The sequence below is a fragment of the Hyperolius riggenbachi genome, chromosome 3, assembly GCF_040937935.1.
Source record: "Hyperolius riggenbachi isolate aHypRig1 chromosome 3, aHypRig1.pri, whole genome shotgun sequence".
In the NCBI taxonomy this organism is placed as follows: Eukaryota; Metazoa; Chordata; class Amphibia; order Anura; family Hyperoliidae; genus Hyperolius; species Hyperolius riggenbachi.
The window spans coordinates 179,523,646-179,537,176 of record NC_090648.1 but is presented as its reverse complement, the minus strand read 5'-3'; the positions used below and the strand labels follow the sequence as shown (position 1 = coordinate 179,537,176).

The window sequence follows — 13,531 nt, the reverse complement described above, 5'->3', positions numbered from 1 at the left end:
CCTAATTTGTCAGGTTCATTTAAATAAGTAATAATTAACACACTACTAAAAGGTTTGTCATTACTGACTAAACAGGATTGCTCATTCTCATTATTCGCCTAAACCCATGCAGAATTCCCTGTCAGGGCTGATACAGCACATGACTTAGCAATTTTACCTCATGAGCAAGTTAAATGTAAGCAGAAGAAACAATGTGAGATACAACAGCAGGATTGCAAGATAAGCATCCAGATGTACAGGGAAAAAGAGTACAACTCAACAGTTATTATGCCTCATTCACATGAGGGCCGTTTCTGTGCGCTTTTCACAACGCATTGCTCTGTGCGTTCTGCAAGGTATTGATTTTCCCATGTAATTAAATGTGCCTGGTTCACATCTATGCGCTGCACTGCATTAAAAAAAAATGTAGTGTTGCATGCATTTCTGTGTGTGGAGCTATAAAGCGCACATTAATGCAAGTGAATGGGTGCGCTTTTTTAGCACATAGAAGCGCATGTGTTTTTTACCCCAATTGAAAAAAAAAAAAAGACATTTTCTTATGAAAACAAAGCTTTATTGACAACTGCTACTGCTACAAGCAAAACATGCTTTAAAAAGCGCACCACAACGCACAGAAATGCGCACTAAAACACACACAAACGCATGCGTTCATCATGCACTTTTACATGTTTCTCAACGCACTCAATGTGAACAAGTCCAAATTTAGGATTTGTTTGGTGCAGACATCTTTTGTAGCGTTGTACAGAGTATATTGTCTTGTCACTAACTGTTCCTCAGAGGAGCTCACACTCTAATCCCTACCATAGTCATATGTGTATGTATGTATGTATGTATGTATTTGTAGTCTAGGGACAATTTATGGGTTATGTATGTATGTAAGTAATTGTAGTCTAGGGACAATTTAGGGGTATTAGGGGTAAGCCAATTAACTTATCTGTAAGTTTTTTGGGTGTGGAAGGAAACCAGAGTGCCCGGAGAAAACACAGACACGGGAAGAACATACAAACTCTGTGGAGATAGTGCCCTGGCTGAGATGTGAACCGGGTACATGTACTTCCATAGATAAAATGCTAATGCTCCACTACACAGCACAACACAGACAATTGATAAATCATCAAGCATGCACTGAGGAACAAGGATGCCGTGTTTTGTGTGTGCTCTCCATTACACTTTAAAGAAACGGACACTTTGAAGAGACTAAAATCCTTAATGGAACACACATTAAAAGAATTCATGGCTGCCATTGTACATGAGCCATAGACACTGTGAATGTTTTCCCCCAGAGATGAAGGACGGAGCAAAAAGCAAGATCTTCTGTACTTCTTTTTTTGAACTTATGAAGGGATTTTATACATCAAAAGGGTTTTAGCTAAAGTTGTGTGAAAAGTTTATTCTATAACCGGGACCTGCAAAACCGAGAATGACAAATAAAACAAGCATTTATGAATTGTGTTCCTAAACTCTGGATGGAAATTTCATACTGGTAGACACATGTAACAAGACGATAGGATGGTGTCTGGTCTGCTGACTTCCAGAACTAACCAAACTTCAGTAAAAAAAAAAAAAAAAAAAAAAAAAAAATCACATAGAAAATAAGGATGGCTTTGAAAGGACAACTATTGCGAAAAATGTTAAAATTTATAATACATATATATAAAATGTACATTTTCCCCAGAGTAAAATGCACTATAAAATTACTTTTTTAGTTTGTTGCGATTACTGTAGGTAGTAACAAGCTGTCAGATCTGACATTATGGACTACTCCATATCCTCATGGGGATTGCTTTTATATTTCTTTATTTAAGAAAAAAAAACACACTTACTGAACTGCAGTTATCTGTCCAACTGCCAATAAAAAGGTTGATTCATCAAACAGAGGAAATATTACAGTCTACACATGGCACATGGCAATATTACCATTACTTAGTGCCCAAGTACAGCTAGATACGCTAGCAGCGTGACCCACGGTACTTTAGTAGCCTGACAGCCACCGATTGCGCTACTGGAGTACCGCGGGTCACTCCGCTAGCGTATCTCGTGGTACTTATGCCCAGAAGTAACAGTAATATTACCACTGTTTGAAGAATCAACCCAAAGTGTACAAACAAGTAGAAGAGCTGGCTGACATCTTTGTATAGATCTTTTCCAGGAAGTGATCTTGTAAAGACATAGAATCTCCCATGAGGAGAGGGATTAGTCCAAAATCTGTTAGCTTTTTACTACGTACTGTAAAAGGTCCGTGTGGGTGATTTTTACAAAGGACTACCTTTTTTCATGATAATCTTTTTTGTGGTATTGTGTAAATAAATGATTTTAGTGATGTGCTGCAATTGCAACCGCCATGTTGGATCTTTGAACTGTGATCGTTCAGATCCCACTGTACATTTTCCACTGTGGACATTTTACTGTGGTAATTTAAACTATTGATTAAACAATCATTCATGCTGTCACTACAGTGATCGTTAAAGATGGATCGGGGAATACTTAGCTTAAGTGACAGCAACATAGTAAAAACAAAAACATTACAGTATATATTGCTCTGCACATTTTATATGTATGTATTTTAACCACTTACTGCACCTAGTAGTATATCTATGTCCTGGGAAACATCATCTGAAGTTCCAGGGATGTAGAAATTCGTCTTCTTGTGCAGGCGGCCGCCGCTCGCACCAGCGCTTGTATTTGTCACCGGTCATTAGAAGGGGGGGGGTGTCAATGAATGCAGCTCCCATTAATTGATCTAACTCCCAGCATCAATGATCGCCAGCATCAATGAGATGCCTATGGTCATTTGTAACTAAGGAAGTAACACATCCATGCATTACTTCCTATTCGCATACTTACAGTGTGCTAAAAGGAAATCATGCGCGAGGACATCTTGTGGCCAATAGTAAAATTACACCACAAAAACCAGGACAAATGGACAAATAAAATGTGTGGGTTTTATCCACAGTAGAACGTTTTATTTTAAAACTATAAAGGTTGAAAACTGAGAAACAATGATTTTTTTCCATTTTTCTTTCTTATTATTCCCATTAAAATGCATTTAGAATAAAAATTCTTAGCATAATGTACCTCCCAAGGAAAGCCTAATTGGTGGCGAAAAAAAAACCTCCCAAGATATAGATCATTTCATTGTGATTAGTAGTGATTAAGTTATTGGCGAAAGAAAGGGAGGAGCGCTGACAGGTGAAAATTGCTCTGGTCCTAAAGGGGAAAAAACTCCTCAGTCTTCAGGTGGTTGAATTGAACAATTTTTCTCAATAGTGGTCCTTTTTAAGTAAGAGTGAACTTGTATCTATGTTGCTCTTAGACAATATAAGCTGTACTAGGTACCTGTAAAACAAACCATTGGTGATCCTCCCCTATGTTAAATAATTTAGTTCTGCTGTCTGTTGGGTCTACAGATGACATATTCCATGCAAAATAATAATAATAATAATAATAATAATAATAATAGATAGCTCTCAGCATCCCAGCCAACAGGTTAGGATCCAGAATAGGCCATTTTTTATGGTCCTTTTTCAGATTTTATACAAAATAGTACATCCTAAATAGTGAATTTAGGAGGTTAACTAGTACATTAGAGAAAAACACTTATGCCAATGCTGGGATCTATGACACCATACCATTGTATGACTGTTCTTATAGACACAACAGCCATAAAGATGACTTAAGCATAATGACATAAAGCAGCACTGACCCATTGAAATTGTATCAAAGAAAAGGTGATCCATATTTCATGCTTGTATTGACAGTAACAAAGAAAACAGCTCCATATGTGACCAAGCTGTAGCGCACACAGAAGATTACACACCTTGGTTCCATCTACACTGATGATTCGGTAGCTGTTTCTTGTACTGTCATAGAAGTAAGAGACGGTTACGGCTTGCTTGCTTGCTGGGACCCAGTTCTTCTTAGTGCTGGGGTCTATTTGGAAGACATGTGCTCTTGTGGTGAAAATAGGTTGCTCCCTGTTAATAGAAAAGAAATATATGAGTGATTTATCTTGTGTGATCAGTTCTTAAAGAAGAGCTCCCCCACCCAGCATTAGTTCTTTATGCTGCAATTTCTATCTTGACAACAGTTTTCAAGCAGTAAAACCCCTTCCTCACTTGGGCAGTGCTGATTGCAATTTCAGCAACACACAGTGATGCGATCTGCAGCAACATCAAAAGTGCATAGACTGCATTGTCTGAGGTTTCCATCCATACGTTGCAATTCACCATGGAATTGCAATGCATAGTGACAGACAAAAACACGCTAATGCATTGTGATCTCCATTCATTACAAGGGATGAAACCACAGCCACATCGGCGGTAATTACGTACCAACGCAAGTGCCATGTGTTGCAATGGCCACCAGCATTGCCCACAGCACAAAAGTGGGCAACACTGTTCCACCATCCGTACTTCCCACAAGGACATCCACAACTGACAGAGAACCGCATGATCCACATATTTGAGATTCCAGTTGAAGCCTCCCATTACCCATTTGTCTGAACTAATGGGAAGCCTCAACAGCAAATCTAAATAAACTGGATTTCATTTGAATTTACTGCGGCAGATTCCCATTGGTCTAATCATCTATTCTAGACAATAATGCTTTGTTAGAAAATTCAGATATAATGATTCCAGGGTTCCTCATCAGTTGTAGTGGAGATTGCAGCATGCACAGATAAAAGGCTCATGTTCTGCAAGAAGAAGAAACAGAACGCAGATGAAGAAAAGAAGAGTACCTGGAAAATTGATACAGGTAACAATTAGTGAGGGTAGAGGTGGCGAATTGATCAACTCCTTATTAGGGTGACTAAATTTAACCATACTACTACCTATTTAATAAAATAAGTAAGGTCTGCCCACACCTGGCCAAAAAAACCCTCGTTAAAGGGAAGGTGCGAGCAGAGAAAAATAACAGATCTACCTACCAGGGGCTTCCTACAGCTCCCGGCAGCCTATGTGTCCCTCGCCACAGCTGCGTGAGCATGTAGCCAGCACAGAACGCTCCAAGCCACGTAAGCGTGATCCTGAGCGGTGCAGCCACGTGCTCACGCAGGCGCAGAAGATGCCGACATGGCGAGTTCAGCATGTGCAATGGAGGGGATCCCGGGACACTGGAGCTGCAGCAAGGGACATATAGGCTGCCTGGGGCTGGAGGTAGTCCCAGGTAAGTAGATGCTTTTTTTTTCTGCTCACAATTTCCCTTTAAGCAACTGTCCACTCAGATCACTTGAAAGGGATGAGACTACACACAAAAATGCTTTAATCCCTAAAGCGTGCACCCAAGTTGGATTCACATAAAAAAACTGGTGGTCTACACCTCTATAACTAATATACACCTGGATTGAAGCATGTTTGTATTTGTCTTGACTTCAAGCTTTAAGAAAATAAGCAAAGAAGCAAAGAAAATAAAGTATTGACTACATGGCTTACGATTGTGCTTCCCTGCTGTACTGTGCTGGTCTCAGAACACCGCAAAATCTATATTGTAAAACACCAATTATATTCTTTCATTTTGTAAAGAAGCTACAGAGAGATATTGGCTTGTAAATCTTAACGCGTTTTCTGGTGAGTTGGAGGGAACAAACTCACCAAGGCTACAGTACAAGAAATAAATAAAATGGGACATCGAAAGGTTTTCTTCAAAGGTCAATGGAAGATTTCAGAGAGCAGCGACTGCTTCAATCTAGAGCACTAAAACTTGCTTCTGAACTAAAGTAGAACAAAACACTGGAAGAAGAATGTAATATACAAACCCCCTCCCCAAAGTGACTTGGATGGATTATACTCAAAAGCAAAAAGGAACGGACGCTATACAAATGTTAGCTGTGACACAATAGTCACATGACTGCAAAGTGATTTAACCTGCCAATCATCTTTTGCCTCTGCAGAAGTGCTGCACCCACCTGAATAGTGCAGTGACCAACTAAACACTTTAGAGCAGGCATGGGCAAACTTGGCCCTCCAGCTGTTACGGAACTACAAGTCCCACAATGCATTTGTCTTTATGAGTCATGTCTGTGGCTGTCAGACTCCTGCAATGCATTGTGGGACTTGTAGTTCCGTAACAGCTGGAGGACCAAGTTTGCCCATGCCTGCTTTAGAGCCACAGTACCAAGGTGTATTCTAGACATTGCAGGACTGGGCTATAAATGGAGTCCTGGGACCAGCAGGAAGGTGCATCGGACCGCCTCATGACAATTTAACAGAATATGGGGCTCAAGTGGCTAATGTTTCCAACAGTTGATGGGTATAACAGTACACAGGTGGCATACACCTACCAACAAAATTTGGACACATGAATATATCTCCAAAGTCTACCAACCATCCATAACTAAGCATAAAGGTTGAAAATCTCTTGCAGAGATCCATATTTAAGTAATTTCAGAAACATCAAATAACACAACTGGGCAAGTAATCTTGATGCTCTGAGGCTGTATGCTGCTTCTTCACACATGTACATTGGGGGGAGTTGCTGCCAAGGAGACAGCATCACAGTGATAAACACAGTGATATGCAATGAATGACTCCAAGTAAGAACTAACCACAATTGCAGGTAACATGAAGGACATCAGTGCCTGTAGTATGTGTTGTTCCAAGTAAAAGGCAATGATTAAGAAAAAAAAGAAAAAAAACGAACACAAAAAAGAATTACGTGTAAGAAATCAAACATACTATTTTCCTTTGCCCAGCATTAGCCATTGCTACTGACAATCTACTGAAAATACAGGTGCAGTGTGATCATAATGAGCTAGTCGCATCCTGTTTGGGAAAATACTAAATTGAAGCCTTGCAGGAGAATGAAGGCACAGAAGGCCTCATGTCACAGCACTCAGCATTTCTGGCATTGCTTTGTTATCAGTTTCTATTAATGGCCTCAGAGTACCCAGAGACACTACACTGAGCAACCTCTCTTATCAGACACATGAGAACAATTTGGTAATCAAAGATAGTACTGTACCTGCATTTTCCACACTCATAACACTACACAGTCATCGAGGCCAATTTGCTGAATGAAATAAGATCTTGAGGTGAGTATGGTATAGTCCTTAATTGAGAAAGATTCAAACTATATTTTTAAAACTGGAACGCCAACCAAAAAACTAACCTTTCAAAAAAAGTGATGATGGGGTGATGATGGGAAACACTTTAGTGAGCACCAAAATGTCATAACAATGCAAAGATACAGAAAAATAGTGATAGCATGAAGGCAAAACCTCTTCCATCAACCTTTCTTACCTCCCCCACCAAATTTGCTCTCGCCCTTCCTATGCATTAAATACAGTAGACCAGTGTGAAAATCCAGAAGATACCAAAGCAAAGCACTCTCTCCAGATCATATTTGTCCATCAGACTTCCAATCTGCCTAAAGTGCCTTACATAATCATTTGGGTTGAAAAAAGACATATGTTCATCGAGTTCAACCAGTATAAAGTACAACACCAGCCTGCTCCCTCACATATCCCTGTTGATCCAGAGGAAGGCGAAAAACCCTTACAAGGCATGGTCCAATTATCCCCAAAAGGGAAAAAATTCCTTCCTGACTCCAGATGGCAATCATTAAAATCCCTGGATCAACATCACTGGGCATTACCTAGTAATTGTAGCCATGGATGTCTTTCAACGCAAGGAAAGAATCTAAGCCCCCTTTAAATGCAGGTATGGAATTTACCATAACGACTTCCTGTGGCAATGCATTCCACATCTTAATCACTCTTACTGTAAATAACTCTTTCCTAAATAAATGGCTAAAATGTTTTTCCTCCATGCGCAGATCATGTCCTTTGAGAAGGCCTAGGGACAAAAAGCTCATACGCCAAGCTTTTATATTGCCCTCTGATGTATTTATACATGTTAATTAGATCCTGTAATGATCCGCTCAGCTGGATGCACTGGCAGACAGCTGTTTGACCATTCCTCTAGTCTGTGGGCTGCAGGTCTCTGCAAGAGAGACCTGTCTTTCCATTACAAGTTTCTGGTCTGTTCTGGCTGCTGAGGAATTTGCATACACTCGTTATGCAAATCCCCTACCTGCCTCCTTTGATGACTGGCAGTATAAAGAGCTGTTTCCCAGAGTCCTTTGCTGGTCATAAGGATTTAGTCCTGTGTAACACTCCTGGAGTATCAGCCTTGCTCATTGTTTGAAGATTAGCTTAGAGTAATTCCTGGGACTGCACTAGGCAGGTTTCCCTAGTGCAGTTAGGATTGCTTATCTGTTTTGTTTGTCTGTTGAGATTGTCCAGTCCCAGCGGTGGTCGACAGGAAATCGTTCTGTGTGTCTGGGTGCTAACCTGAACAGCGGTTGTTACTGGTAGCCCCTTCTGATCTGTCTTCCTGGATCGCACTAGCTTCTTTCGCTGGTGCTGTGGATCCTATCTCTCGCTTGTTCCTGTTTTTGTGTGTCTGTCTTGTCTGCTACGAACGCTTGCTGGAGGCTTGGTGAGGTTACCGTTAAGCAAGCGCTCGCGTCCTCTGTTTCATGTATGTCTGTCGGTGGTTAGTTAGGCGTGCTTGTCTCTGTTGTGCTTATCATGTAGAGACCGCGCATAAACGCGTGCACTGTTGCGAATGATTGCGGTGTTCGCGTTTAGCTAGCGTTTGTTATTTTCCTTATCTTCTCACTGTATGATTTGCTGTGCCTTTGCTACTCTCGTGCTCTGCCTTGCTGTAGCCTTGTGTCACCTCTGGCAATCGCCTCTCTCGCGATTGCGTTCCTGCTTCATATCTGCTGTTGTGTGTGCACAGTCGCGGGTTGGCGACTAGTTTAGTGCACACACATACAATCTGTCCCTGTGCTCAATCTCATTCGCAATCGCTTCTCAGGCGATTGCGTTCTCACTCGGTTTCCTTTGTTGTGTGTCCGCCATCGCATGTGGCGGCTAGATTGGTGGACATACATACATTCCTCATCTGTGCTTATTCGGTCTTGTGTCGCTGTTAGCAATCGCCATCTCTGGCGATTGCCTTCTCACTTTGTCTTCATGGTTGTGTGTTCATCATCGCAGGGTGGCGACTAGTTTGGTGAACACATACCCCCTGTCGCTTTGATCTCTCTCTTTCAGGGCCATCTTGCCCTGCGTTTCTTCCCTTCGTGCAATTCCTGTCTTGCGTCTGTGGCAGGGCAGAGGAGCTGTTCCTCTGCACTCCACAGCTCCTCCTGCCGACAGGAATTTCCCTCTACAGGTGCATTGCAACTTTTGCTGGGTTCCCTCAAATTACACGCTTGTGGAGGATTACCGCAGTGTTAGCGCACGTCTTGTGCGCTGATCACGGAGAGAATCCCGCAATCGTTACAGAACCCCTCTAAGGAGTCTTTTCTCTAGACTAAATAAACCCAGTTTATGTAACCTTTCTTGGTAAGTGAGACCTTCCGTCCCACGTATCAATTTTTAACTGCTCATAGGCATACCATGCCAGGTATTTGTAAAACTACATGAACTTCCCCAAGTAGGACTATGATCCTTACATCCTGTAAGGCTTTAATCTCCGGAAGAGGAGTTTTAACCCACATTGTATGTGGCATCAAGCCTGTCAAAATTTTAGATTTTTTTTGGGTGTATGGAGTGTCCAAGGGGACTCTCACAGAGGTTCCCCACCCCTTGCTTCTGGCAAGGCTAAAGGTGCATACACACATCAGACTATAGTCTTTGTAAAATGAAAGATCACAGACCAATCTTACCACCCTTTATGTAGTATGAGAGCATTTCTACACAGTCTATTCTATGGAGCTGAACTCCCCATCAGAAAAAATCTTTGCAAGATGCTGCACACACAGATGCTGTACAGACACAAAAGATCAGCATCTGCAAAAGATCTGTTCCTGCCAAAGATCCCGTTCCTGCAAATTGCATTCATAGTCTATGAGATCTGCAGATCATCATACACACCTTGTTTAACTGACATTCATCTGCAGATCAGATCCACCAGGATGGATTTTCAGATCTGCAAATGATTGTCTGATCTGCAGATGGATGTCAGTTAAACAAGGTGTGTATGATGATCTGCAGATCTCATAGACTATGAATGCATTTTGCAGGAACGGGATCTTTGGCAGGAACAGATCTTTTGCAGATACTGATTTTTTGTGTCTGTACAGCATCTGTGTGTGCAGCATCTTGCAAAGTTTTTTTCTGATGGGGAGTTCAGCTCCATAGAAAAAAAGACTGTGAAGGTATGGCTCTCATACTACATGAAGGGTGGTAAGATTGGTCTGTGATCTTTCATTTTACAAAGACTATAGTCTGAGGTGTGTGTGCACCTTTAGGATCCTCCTGGCTGATTAAAAACCTCAGGCAGGTTAATTCTGTGATTTTTTGTTCACCAAAAAAGGGGTCCCATTAAGGACCTGCTCCTTGCCTGTGCAGGTTGCAGCAGTATCCACCTTTAGCATGGCGATGTCAACATGAAATTGACCTTGTGCAGATCTGCAGCTCAGCTGGCTATGTGTGGAACCAACATGCTCACTTATTTTTTCAGTCATCGGCTCATCTCGATTATTACAGTTTCTGTATTTAAATTTCAGGTAACCATTAGTGTGCGATTCTGTATAGTACATAGCCAAATGAAATAAATAGCTTGTTCTTCTAATCATAAAATAAGGATTTGTTTGGATTTAAGGCAGGATGCTGTAGGCTCCAGACTTGAATTACTGATGAACAGGATGCAGCCTCACCCATCATCTTCCAGTGTCACACAGGCAGACTGGCAATCATGTGCCAACTCTAGACTAGGGCACTGTGCTTGATTAGAAGAATGCAATTTTGTTCATGATAAAAGGAGGAGAACACAGAAAACAAGATTACTAAAGTTACTACAGACCGACAAAAAACGGCGATTACCCTGAAGAATTTATGAAATATTATTTATCATGCTGCTGAACAGGAGGACAGCTGTTGCAACTAATAACCAAAAAAAGCAATACGGGGTCTCAAAAGCACTGATCTACTAAACTGTTATGACTAATCATCAATTATACAAAACCAAGCTTGCTTTAGCCATTTTTTTCCATTTCTGAACATGGTGGAGAATGGTTAGAACCTATAACTGTGTTGTCAGGACCCATACCATATTAGGCTGGAGGTGAGGAGGGAAGGGGGTGTTCACCATGACCACAAACTATCCACAAAAAAAAAAGGTCTTTTGTTTTTTAAATGTGCTGTTTACATTTCTGCTGGAGAGAACAACATAAAGTAATCCCAATGAGGAACAAAAACAAGATTTCAAACCTTTCCTACTCTATTGAAAACTAAAACAACATTTTTGTCTCTGACTCAATTTTAACCACTTGAGGACCACCGTCTTTCTACCCCTTAAGGACCAGAGCCTTTTTCTCCATTCAGACCACTGCAGCTTTCACGGTTTATTGCTCGGTCATACAACCTACCACCTAAATGAATTTTACCTCCTTTTCTTGTCACTAATGCAGCTTTCTTTTGGTGCTATTTTATTGCTGCGAGTTTTAGTTTTTATTATATTCATCAAAAAAGACATGAATTTTGTCAAAAAAATGTTTTTACTTTCTGTGCTGACATTTTTCAAATGATGTAAAATTTCTGTATACATTTTTGTCCAAATTTATTCTGCTACATGTCTTTGATAAAAAAAAATCCATTCAGTGTATATTTATTGGTTTGGGTAAAAGTTATAGTGTTTACAATCTATGGTGCCAAAAGTGAATTTTCCCATTTTGAAGCATCTCTGACTTTTCTGACCACCTGTCATGTTTCATGAGGTGCTAAAATTCCAGGATAGTATAAATACCCCCCAAATGACCCCATTTTGGAAAGAAGACATCCCAAAGTATTCACTGAGAGGCATGGTGAGTTCATAGAAGATTTTATTTTTTGTCACAAGTTAGAGGAAAATGACACTTTGTGACAAAAAAAAAAAAAAAAAAAGTTTCCATTTCTTCTAACTTGCGACAAAATGAAATCTGCCACGGACTCACCATGCCCCTCTCTGAATACCTTGAAGTGTCTACTTTCCAAAATGGGGTCATTTTTGGGGCGTTTACTGTCCTGGCATTTTGGGGGGTGCTAAATTGTAAGCACCCCTGTAAAGCCTAAAGGTGCTCATTGGACTTTGGGCCCCTTAGCGCAGTTAGGCTGCAAAAAAGTGCCACATATGTGGTATTGCCTTACTCAGGAGAAGTAGTATAATGTGTTTTGGGGTGTATTTTTACCCATGCTGGGTGGGAGAAATATCTCTAAATGACAAGGTTTTGATTTTTTTTACACACAATTGTCCATTTACAGAGATATTTCTCCCACTCAGCATGGGTATGTGTAAAAATTCACCCCAAAACACATTATACTACTTCTCCTGAGTACGGCGATACCACATGTGTGGCACTTTTTTGCACCCTAACTGCGCTAAGGGGCCCAAAGTCCAATGAGTACCTTTAGGAATTCACAGGTCATTTTGCGACATTTGGTTTCAAGACTACTGCTCACCGTTTAGGGTCCCTAAAATGCCAGGGCAGTATAAGAACCCCACAAATGACCCCATTTTAGAAAGAAGACACCCCAAGGTATTCCGTTAAGAGTATGGTGAGTTCATAGAAGATTTAATTTTTTGTCACAAGTTACTGAAAAATGACACTTTCTGAAAGAACAATAAAAATCAATTTCCGCTAACTTTTGACAAAAAATAAAATCTTCTATGAACTCGTCATACACCTAACAGAATACCTTGGGGTGTCTTTTCTAAAAAGGGGTCACTTGTGGGGTTCCTATACTGCCCAGGCATTTTACGGGACCAAAACCGTGAGGAGTAGTCTGGAAACCAAATGTCTCAAAATGACTGTTCAGGGGTCAGGGCATCTGCAAATTTTGATGACAGCTGGTCTATGAGGGGGCGAATTTTGTGGAACCGGTCATAAGCAGGGTGGCCTTTTAGATGACAGGTTGTATTGGGCCTGATCTGATGGATAGGAGTGCTAGGGGGGTGACAGGTGGTGATTGATGGGTGTCTCAGGGGGTGGTTAGAGGGGAAAATAAATGCAATCAATGCACTGGGGAGGTGATCGGAATGGGGTCTGAGGGGGATCTGAGGGTTTGGCAGAGTGAACAGGAGCCCACACGGGGCAAATTAGGGCCTGATCTGATGGGTAGGTGTGCTAGGGGGTGACAGGTGGTGACAGGAGGTCACTGATGGGTGTCTCAAGGTGTGATTAGTGGGGGGGAATGGATGCAAGCAATGCACTGGCGAGGTGATCAGGGATGGGGTCTGAGGGCGTTCTGAGGGTGTGGGCGGGTGATTGGGTGCCCTAGGGGCAGATAGGGGTCTAATCTGATGGGTAGCAGTGACAGGTGGTGACGGGGTGATTGATGGGTAATTACTGGGTGTTTAGAGGAGAGAACAGATGTAAACAGTGCACTTGGGAGGTGATCTGACGTTGGGTCTGTAGGCGATCTGATGGTGTGGGTGGGTGATCAGATTGCCCGCAAGGGGCAGGTTAGGGCCTGATTGATGGGTGGCAGTGACAGGGGGTGATTGCCAGGTGATCAGGGGGGATAGATGCATACAGTACA

General features: G+C 41.5%; 1 protein-coding gene across 2 annotated transcripts in view; it reads right to left on the bottom strand.

Annotated features, from left to right (window-relative positions):
* Window positions 1–13,531, bottom strand: part of HOMER2 (homer scaffold protein 2) — a 225,916-nt gene that overhangs the window by 155,188 nt on the left and 57,197 nt on the right. For both annotated transcript variants that reach the window (XM_068275365.1, XM_068275366.1), the window contains exon 2: window positions 3,818–3,974. In XM_068275365.1, the coding sequence (XP_068131466.1) occupies window positions 3,818–3,974 (157 nt within the window). The remainder of the gene's footprint in view (window positions 1–3,817; window positions 3,975–13,531) is intronic.